Source organism: Otolemur garnettii, unplaced genomic scaffold (genome assembly GCF_000181295.1).
Source record: "Otolemur garnettii isolate 467f Iridium unplaced genomic scaffold, OtoGar3 scaffold00027, whole genome shotgun sequence".
Lineage (NCBI taxonomy): Eukaryota > Metazoa > Chordata > Mammalia > Primates > Galagidae > Otolemur > Otolemur garnettii.
This window is the reverse complement of record NW_003852422.1, coordinates 7,688,135-7,699,005: the sequence shown is the minus strand read 5'-3', so window position 1 is coordinate 7,699,005 and position 10,871 is coordinate 7,688,135. Positions and strand designations below refer to the sequence as shown.

At 44.5% G+C, this 10,871-nt stretch overlaps 1 protein-coding gene across 1 annotated transcript in view; it reads right to left on the bottom strand.

Annotated features, from left to right (window-relative positions):
* RTTN (rotatin) overlaps positions 1–10,871 on the bottom strand; it is a 149,815-nt gene that overhangs the window by 9,274 nt on the left and 129,670 nt on the right. Inside the window, exons 44-46 of the mRNA XM_003788403.2 lie at positions 8,763–8,889; positions 4,169–4,371; positions 1,542–1,809 (exon numbers count right to left, since the gene is read on the bottom strand). Of these exons, the coding sequence (XP_003788451.1) occupies positions 1,542–1,809; positions 4,169–4,371; positions 8,763–8,889 (598 nt within the window). The remainder of the gene's footprint in view (positions 1–1,541; positions 1,810–4,168; positions 4,372–8,762; positions 8,890–10,871) is intronic.

The following is a 10,871-nucleotide window of genomic DNA, read 5'->3' as shown; positions in this document are numbered from 1 at the left end:
GAGGGAAGGAGACAGTAGCACGCCTGAGACACCTGCGTGCACCTGAAACAGTGTTGGGGACTCATGGAAAGCACAGAGGGAAGGAGACAGTAGCATGTCTGAGACACCTGCCTGCACCTGAAACAGTGCTGGGGACTCACGGAAAGCGCGGAGGGAAGGAGACAGCAGCACGTCTGAGACACCTGCCTGCACCTGAAACAGTGCTGGGGACTCACGGAAAGCGCGGAGGGAAGGAGACAGTAGCACGCCTGAGACATCTGCCTGCACCTGAAACAGCGCTGGGGACTCATGGAAAGCACAGAGGGAAGGAGACAGTAGCACGTCTGAGACATCTGCCTGCACCTGAAACAGCGCTGGGGACTCACGGAAAGCACGGAGGGAAGGAGACAGTAGCATGTCTGAGACACCTGCGTGCACCTGAAACAGTGCTGGGGACTCACGGAAAGCACAGAGGGAAGGAGACAGTAGCACACCTGAGACACCTGCGTGCACCTGAAACGGCACTGGAGATGCTTGTGCTCCTGAACTGACTCTTTCAAAACCAGGAAGAGTGGGCTGGTATAACAGATGTGGACAGTGGGCCCAGAGAAGCTGCCCCAAGCAACGCTGGAGAGAGCACAGAGCTGGCATTCAAGACTGGGAGTGGGGAGTCCGTAGCCCACCTCTTTTTTCCATAACAGCACAATGTCTCCCTATAAAACTCTCTCCCCCCACCCCCAATTGGCATGTGAAATTGGCATGTTTCTCAGGGAGACCACAAATGGTAGCAGAAAAAGATCTTTCCAATTCTCTTTTTGGCTTCAAAATTTTTCTGAATCCTCAATAATCCTTGGCTCCATCTGTCCTATGACTTAGAACGAAGTCTCTGTAAGGCTAATTTCACCATTGAGTCTTGGGCCTGGAACTGTCCTTCCTGGTCAGGGTCTCTCTCAACCATCAAACATCTGTTGAGTGCTTACTAGCTGCGAGCACAATTCTAGGTACTACAGACAAATGTAAACAAAACAGGCAAAATCATCTTGACACCATCACAGTTTATGTTCTAGTGTGGGAAGCCTAGGAACAGGCTGATAAACACAGAGAACACACAGTGCATCTGATAACACTTGGGGAAAAATAAAACAGGGAAAGAAAGTGTGAGGGAGGAGAAGGAGGGAGGAATAATGCATTACAGTTCAGGGTTGCAATCTGAATGTGATATTTGGGAGAGGCTGCACTGATGTGGTAGCAGTGGCTCAAAGACACACAGGCAGTGAGGGGGAGTAGACGGTAAGGGCAGAGAGTGCCTGTGCCCACTGGCCCTCCTCCTTTCCACCTCTGCACCCAGCGCGTCCACGGCAATGCCATGATCCGTTAACCTCAGGGGACTCCACACAGCTCATGGACGGCTGGGGCCAGGCCTGAGTCACTCCTGTCACCCCTGTATCCCACAGTGGGTGCTTAATGAGCACCTGGCTAATTATTCACAAAATTATTTCATGTCGTAGTCCGAACGGTGCATGAATAGCTACTTGTGTGCGTGTGTGTGCGCATTCGCTCACCGTTAGCCAGGATCTTGGGCTTGTTGGCAGGACTGAAGCAGATGTTATGAAAGATGAGGAGAGGGATGTGCGGGCTGCTCCTGTGCTTGTACTTGCTCATCTCTGTCAGCAAGTCTAAGCAGCCGTCCAGCCTCAGGATCATCTGCTGCCCGTCTTCTCCAAATGATATATTCAGGAGTAACTTCAACCAAAGAATAGTCAGATTACTAAGATGTTTATTTCCTCCTTTTGGCAATGTGAGAGATAGGAAGTTCTGTAAGAAGTTACTCTGTGGGTAAACAGAGAGAACATTATTTTCTTCTTGAGTCTTTTTCCTTATTTTCCTAGTCCCAGTATTCTGGTATACTCCCCCCACTTTAATTTTTCCTTGCTTCCAATACCTTCTAAATACTCCAACTGCATTATTTCCAGGTGTAAGTGAAAAAGGGCAAAGTAGCGCCCAAATTTTAATTCCTACTAATTCTTTCCCCATGATGGAGTATATTACAGTTAACTCTTAATTACTTAGGACTGATAATTCGGTTTGGGGATTATCTCAGAACTCTTGAGTTTTCTCTTTTTGTCTGCCTTCTGGCGATATTGTCCCTCATTAAAAACTATCCTGTGGGGAGGAAAAAGAAATAAAACCCAAATCGCTTCTGAATACTAGTTGGCACCTCTGTTAGTAGTGAGAGTATTTCCAATCACTGCAGCTGTAAGTGGTGGTGTTGTTTTTATTAAATCAATAGAAATATCTTATATTCACTTTACCCCAGTTGCTTATCATTGCAAATGATCATTTCTTATGGCTGTATGTCACTCTACTAAATGTACAGATAAGAAAGCTCTAGTACTTGTACCATAAGAGACATTTCAACCTCCAAATAAAGGCCCTACTACAAAACCACACCAACCCTTAACTATATAAAAGATAATAAATTATTGTCTAGAACAATCTAAATGCACACAAAGTATAACATCAAGTAGAAGCCCGTGACAGTCCAGAACCACAATCAATTGTACAGTTTAAAAATAAAATGCAATCATTTAATTTTTATGACTCATCTTTCTCTCTTTAATTATCTACTCTAGCTTGTCTGCTGGGTTCTCTTAGACCTAAACCAAGATGTTGGCTTTAATCTATAAAATAAATATTCTTATGAAAAAGGCTTCAGTATAAGAATGAAATGAGCTATTGCAATATTAGCAACGTAAGTCGCAAACTCACATGCCCACTCTGAACTGCATTTGCTGTCACCCACATATACTTCTCAGCCCAAATTGATGATTTTATAGATTCAACCTGTGTTGAATTTGGGGTTGACACTGGAGATAAAATACCTATCAGCTCTTTAAAATATAAATATGCTATGGGCACTCCTTTTTCCTGAGTCTAAAGATGTTTATAGATAATTTCCTACCCCATGTAGAATGTGCAGAATGTACCATGGTGGGAAAAAAACGACACATTTTAGAGCCTGGACTTCACAACAGCATCTGCTTTATTGTCCTGTGCCTACAGGTGACACTGCTGAGGCCCAGCTGTCAGGCCTGCACCCATGACTTAATGCCGCAAAGCAGCCTCAGCATTTCCTAATTAGAGCAGACAAAAAGGACTTGCAAGATTTGGCCTAAAGGGAGAATGATCACACTTGCATCCAAATATTCTTAAATATATTTGTTTATTAAAAATAAATATCTATTTAAAAAAATATATATATATATTTGTTTGCTAAGTTATAGTCCCTTTTTGTCAATTAGATTTTAACTGCCTGATGACATAATAGGCAATTTTATGAATATTCTGGAACTCCAGTTCCAAAACTTCACTTCTTATCACTGAGTTTAACTTAGGTTACTTTAAAAGGGATATAAAAAGGGTGTTATGAGTTAAACAAATTCTAGTACACTGGGCATTTAGATTCTATCTTTACATGTGTACAAACAGAATCCCTAATTCGGAAAATCCCTTAAAATTTGAATGTGATCAGATTATCTATTACTTACTAGAGTAATAATTTGAGCCCTTTTATTTCTTTTACTTGAAGGCTAAGAATTTTAAGAGATTTTCTCAATTAAAGATTCTGTTGATACACACCTACAGAAGTCTAGCATAGTGCACTAGACTTCGTTTAACTCATTATATCCCTTTTAAAGTACCCTAAAGTTAAAACCAGTGATACATTTTGAAGTGAAGTCCCAGAGCCTCATAAAATTATCTATTATGTCATAAGGAAGTTAAAGCCTGACTGGATCAAAGGGGCTGAGATTCCACAAGCCCCTTAACATTTGTTGATGTAAACGGAACTGAAATTGTTACTACTCCGTGTGGTCTGCTTAAAGACCAAATATATGACTTATATTATCCTCAATAAATGCAAGACAGCTGTCTCTCTAAAACCCTCAACCCAAAAGCTAAGAAAATAAAAGGAAATGGATGATCACATTCAGCTTCTGCCACTTTTTCACATATCATTTATTAACTGGCTTTAAACAAAGTGAACCTCTTAATCCTTTCACAGCCCTTTAAAATAAAATGTCTTGAAATAATAATAAATAAATCCTAAAGACTGAGCTATAAACTCTGACGGGAAGGATTATTTTCCTGAGTCCCTGTTTTACGGTATGAGGGGAGATGAAGCACTTACCTTCTGAATTACTCCTTTGCAGTCATGAGACAAAGCCAGGTTTGAAAGAAACATAAAAACCATCTGCTGAACCGTGGTATTTTCAAGTGGCACCTGCGAAGCCAACTTTAGGATACACAGCATCAGAGAGCTGCTGGGGGCTCCTCTGTGTGAGGCTTGAGCAGAATATTGTCCGGAACTTGACCAACAAAGAGAACTGCAACCTTCAAAAACAACAGCCCATCACAATCTCTTCTCAGCTTCATTGTTCAGTTTTTAAAAACACAAAGTGGCAACGCTTATCTGTCATATCAAAAATGACTTGGCCATTCACCTATGAATTGCAAATTAGGAATGGAGGCTAATGTTAATGTCTACATTCAACCTAATAGATTTACTGTCCTCACTAAGGGCCTAATTATCTCAATAGAACATTTTGAAATAACAGGTTTATTTTTTAAAAAAAAGAATAAAACATAATAGGGTTTTTAATAGTTCCTCAAGAAAGCATCTAAATAAAGGCCTAAATTATGTAGAACATAATTTTATAAACATAATAGGGTTTTTAATAGTTCCTCAAAAAAGCATCTAAATATAGGCCTAAATCATGTAGAGCATAATTTTAAAAGTGAAAGCTAGGTCTTCATTTTACAGACCAGACAGAAGAACATGAAGGAGGACCTCTGAAGAGGAGGAAGCAGCCCTGATGGAAACAGTTAAAAATTAGCAGAACAGTGAGCCAGAGAGAAATGGGTATTTCAACCTAGGGAGGAGCTTATCTAAAGGCAGGCGGAACCAGAGGCCAGATGGTGGTAGTGCTGACCCCCTCCCAAAGAAGTAATTAAGATGTAAAGTAGAAATTAAGAATGACAATAGGAGCTAAAAATAGGGGTAACTTATACAATATATAAGAAGTAAGGGGTACAAGAGGGGTGAGCTGTTTCTACCACCCCTCTACAGCTGAGCCTTGTCTTAACGGTGTAGAGCTTTTTAATGTTTTTCCATAACCCCCGAGAGTTTTAGCATAGTATGTCTTCTTCTATTTCATCCTGGTTGTCCTGTCTTCTTGAAAGACTCTAGCCAGGAAACCCCCAGTGTGTCTCAAAGGCTGCCTCTTGGAAGGCAGGTGGTCAGTAGGTGGGAGCCCAATAGGGTGGCAATCAAGGCTTCTCTGTGGTCCTTGTAACAGTGAGAACCAAGAAGTTTATTCTGGCCTGCCCTTGTCTGTTTTGGTGTTTGTTGGTGGTGTGTCTCTCAATTCTGTCTGAGCACCCAAGAACCCAAGCTTTAAAGTTCTAGCACACGATCAACGTCCCTGGGGAAGAGGGACAGAACGCTGCTTTCCACATTTTGTCAACACAGACACAGAGCCAGAACAGCCATGAGTGCTCAGGGTCACACAGCTCACAACCAACAAGAGCCAGCAGTAAATTAAGCAGCCAAATGAGATTTATTGAGCGAGAAAGATAATCATAAAAAATAGAAATACATGTTAATGTTTAGTCTATAAGACTGCACCGTAGATACACCTAAGATATAATCAACTTGTGTAAATTATTACAAGGAGGCCGACCTAAGTACAAATAGGTGAGAAAGAAATACATTCTGTAAAATGAACTCATAAAAGATGAGTAAACAAAATATAGTAGTGATATTTCCTGTATTCACAACTTTCCAGCTGCATTTAAATACCAATGTTTCTATTAATTTCTATACCCAACTGTCATTAAATGATGAAGTTTTATGTAGAAACAAACGGGGGGTGGGAACTTTCTTACTCAGATAGGGGGAAAAAAAAAACCTTTCTTCCTCAATTTAATAACTTAACCACATTTAATGTTAAAATCAATTTTAAGTACAAAAGTAACACAAATTATAAATTAAAATTTGTTACAGAAGTAACAAATTACAGTTTTGAAAGATTTGTATCCAAGTACACACTGCTTGCGTTTACTATTTAACATCAGATTCTTTTTCCATCTTCCCTACACCCTCAATTACCGAGGGAAGGGCAGGGACAGGAGGACAACACACAGCCAGCCTGCACTGGTCACGCTGAAGGGGAACGGAGCTGGGAAACACCCGGGAGAAGAGAGTCCAGGCAGAGGGAGGGACGGACAATGATGGAAGTAGAATGATGACAAGGACAATCCCATACTGACACCACATCCACCTCACGCAAGTTCGAGGCTCCGGAGCTTGAAGGGCTATTTACATGTGTCAGTGCTGGAGACAATCTGAGGTGGCTAAACTAACGGGCGACTCCAGAGGTGTCAAAAGAATACCCTATCGTCAGCATGTGGAGGGGCTAGGGCTTTAACTCTGCTGTGTGCCAGTGAACCCTTTGACATTGGAGAGCTGCTGAACGTTGCCAGAAGGAAGCACGCACACTTGCTGTCCAGTCACACCGTGAACTTGAGCCCATGCGTCTGAATGGTACTCAGGCTGCCGCTCTCCCTCCTCTCAAGAGCCACCTCACTCCTTCTCCTCAAATCACTTCTAGCCTGGTCTTTACTCACTCTTAATTGGTCTCCTCTCAAATGCTGAAGAAAGCAGAAGTGTTCAGGTGGGAATTTCCTCACCTCTCCAAGCTACAGACCTACCGGAACCCACATCCCTCCTCCCAGCCCAGCCTGGCTCCCTATTCCCCAGTTTTCAGTTTGCTCTGGTTGTCACCTCACAGGCTCTTATCTACACTCTGCTGTACCTCACTGTCCTTCAACCCCGTAGGCTAATCCACTCGCCTTAAAAAAATCCATCTTTAAAAACAAGAACTCTTTCCTTGACACCACATCTGTCTCTTGCTATTGCTCCATTTTGTCCATCCCCTTTAGAGCAGAACATTCTGGAAAAGCTCCTCTTCCCAACACGAATCTATTAGGTGTCCACCTCCAGTACCGTCCATAAGAATGCCAGTGCAGGTAAATCCTGCAGTCGCTGCTCTGTCCTTATTTTACCAGAATTCTCAGCAGCAGCTGGCACTGCTAACCACTCCCTCTCCGGCTTCCTGGAACGCTACACTCCCTTCTCATCAGCTGTCCCTTCTCTCTTTGTTGCTGATTTCTCATCTTTTGATCAACTCCAAATGGCGATGTGGGCCAGAACTTGGTCATAGGACTCTTCTCCTCCATCTGCACAGTCTCTCTGGGTAATCTCAAATAGCCCCACAGCTTTAAATACAATCTATGACAATGACTACTGAGGTGGCCAGCCTTGAGGACGGCTCCAGTGGCCCCTGCCTCAGCACCACTTTGGTCTTTGTGACCAAGAGAAGCAGAAATGCTGGTATGGTACTTCTGAAACCACAGCTTCTGCCCCGAGCCTGCCCACTCTGGGCCACTTCCTTTCAGGGAAGCTGACTGCCCTGTGGTCAGGAAGCCTGGTGGAGAGGCCCATGTGGGAAGGAACTGAGGCTGCCCACAGCCTACCACAGATGACTGCAGTCCAGCCAACAACTTAATTGTAGCCTGGGAGAGACTCTGAGCCAGCACCACCAGCCAGCTGAGCTACTGGGATTCCTGACCCACAGAAACTGTGACACAAATGTCTCGTGTTTACAGATGTGAATTGTGTGAATCATGTGTTATGTCTCAATAGACAACTGGTAAAGCTCTAGCCTTTTTAATCTTCTGCCTTACCTCTCCTCTCTGTGAATTCACCTCCAATGTAGTATTTTCACTCGCATGAAAAGGGACACCTCAAACTTCACCAAGCACAACTCCTGGTTTCTACTTCTTTCCCAGGCCAAATGTGCTTCTCCCAAATCCTCCCCGTGTTAGTCCATGGTGGCACTGACACTCAGGCTCATTTCTCCAAGTGAGGCTCACTCCGGATGCCTCCTTCCTTCCTACCTCCCGTCAGCAAGTGTTCTGGACTCTACTTTTGGGGATATACAAAATATGTCCCCTTCTCTTCATCTCTCAGGCCACCGTGTCAGCCCAGCTGCCCTTATGTTGTGTCCAAACCTGTTTCCCTTCTTCTAGGCCTGTCGCCAGCCACTCATTCTCAACTCACCACCCAGAGTGACTTTTTTCAGACACAAATTAGGGCATACTGTGCCTCAGCCTAAAACCTCCAGTGGCGCCCTGTCACACTCTAAAATCTAAACTCCTATTCTGGAGGCCCTACCTGACTTGTCATCCTCTCTCACCGGGTCACTCACCAGAACCAAGAGTGCATGGCTGTAGTAAGCCGTCAATGAAACGCCTGCCAAGCGAATGAACAGAAGAGGATCCCCGTGACATTCCCTGTCACCAGACCAACTGCTCTGAGAACTAACTTTCATCACTCCAGTGTCCTAGAATTTACACAAGTTGTAATCTTTATCTGGCTTTCGAAGTCTGACATTGTAATTGTCACCCCCTTGATTTTCCTGTTGAACTCAGTTTCCCAGGGCCCAGCATCAGGCCAGTTTCTGCCTCTGCTCCTCCACTCCTCACACTGCCTGGTGACCCTCCCTGCCAGCACACACACTGACCCGTCTGTGCCCAGAGCACCTGCTTGCCTCTGACCAATGGAAGTCTGCCAAATGGTAGCTTTTCCAGTTCACCTGAACGACGTTTATGAAACTAGTACTTCAGTACATTATTGAAAGGGAATGTTGGATTCTATTTACCGCTTGGGAAACTTGCAGTATAAACACAAAGTAGCTGCAGGGCAGTCTGCATCAGTGAATCGTCCATCAAAAGCCACGGCCAGAGAGCGTGCAAGACAGGAACGAGGTGAGCGTCATGAGCCGCTTCCTGTGGTGGAAGCAATAAAGACAGCATTAGTTTGAATATACAAAAAGTAAAATTAAAACCAAAACCCAAAAAGCTGTCACGAATCAAGACAAAAGCTGAATTTATCTTCGTTCTGATCAGTGCAAGCAGCATCAGAATCTCACAGACGCACTCAGCACCTTGCCCCAGGCCTGCTGGCCTCCTGTGTGGCTGCCTTGAGTCCGAGCCTGATCAGTCTCAGGACGCCCCCACGGCACCGGAGTGACTAAGATACGCTAGTTAGGTAAGAAGCCCGAAAAACTGCTTCTGTAACATGCACTTAGCAGGAAAGTGGAATCTCACAACACTAAAAAACTCTACCACACGAAAATTTCTCATTAAGTAAATTCTGATCAACTTTGAATCCCCCAACCCTCTCTCCCTTTCTCTCTGTGTATACCAGAAGCAAATTACTGTTTTTGTGTAATCTGACTACAGTAAAATTCAGTCTAAATATTATGTTAAATCAAAAAATTCATAAGTAACTTATACTCTTTATTATAAAGATCAGTTACCACTGAGACAATATTACTTATAAGATACAGCCAGGTGCAGTAAGTGTAGCAGCATCTTTTCCAGGTATAGAAATTAGCAGGTAATTGGTAGACCAATGTGGACATGTGAGCATCCACACAAATACACCCTATACAATTTTATGAAGCACCGAAGGGCAGAATAGGATAGGGGACTACTCCCAACATTCACCGCTCTCTCCAAGATTTTAAGCCATTCCCACTGTTCCTCCCAAAGTCCTCCCAGGTCACTACTCCCTGCCAGCTGACACACAGCCCAGCGTGTGCAGCAGATGACCCTGCTCGCTACTTCACTGAGAAGGCAGACATCCCGCACAGGGACTCCCTCCCTGTCCCGCCAGTCTGTCCGCAAGGTTGATCTGTAGTTTGCTCCATCTACTTCACAGAGAAGGCAGACGTCCTGCACAGGGACTCCCTCCCCATCCTGCCAGTCTGTCCGCGAAGTTGATCTGTAGTTTGCTCCATCTACTTCACAGAGAAGGCAGACGTCCTGCACAGGGATTCCCTCCCCATCCTGCCAGTCTGTCCGCGAGGTTGATCTGTAGTTTGCTCCATCTACTTCACAGAGAAGGCAGACATCCCGCACAGGGACTCCCTCCCCATCCTGCCAGTCTGTCCGTGAGGTTGATCTGTAGTTTGCTCCATTCAACCTTCCCGCCCTGACAGTGAGCAACAGGCACGTGAACCGGCATTCTCCAACAGCCTGCCCCTCCAGCCTCCTCAGGACCCAAATCCACTGATTACTTCTTTTCTTCCTCTTTCTTTAATAACTAGTTCCCCATCTGCTCATTTGTCCATTTCATTCAAGAAGTTTACATGTTGGGAGAAGCAAACACACTAATGCCTGTAACCATGCATGTCCTGAATTATTAGTGCAGCTCTACGGATCACTCTTCTGGAAAGAGTGCTCTTCATGGCTGTCATTTCCCCATCTCACATCTAAGCTTCAGCTCATTTCAATTTATGTTCTGCCCTGAGGATTGTGTTCAGACGATTCCCACCTCCGTCATGGTCAAGGCCCCGGGCCCTGCGCATTGGCTGCAGGCTCCTTTCCCTTCATTTCCCGCTGCCACCCCATCCAGGCCCGTCTCCAACCTGTCCTCTTTTCCAAAGATGACCTGGGCTTTCATTATATACTCACTTGCGACATGTCAACTATAGTTTGGGCTACAAACCCGCTACAATAACACTTTAATATCCCAGCCTGTACTTCTCTTCAGGGCCTCAGACCCACAATCTACTGACTACAAGCTGTTTTTCACCTGGATGCCCTAAAGACTCTTGGCATGAGAGTGTGCAAATTGAACACTGGGCTCTCACTGCAGAGTCTGCTCTGTCACGCACTCCTGACACGAGCGTGTGCAAATTGAACACTGGGCTCTCACTGCAGAGTCTGCTCTGTCACGCACTCCTGACACGAGCGTGTGCAAA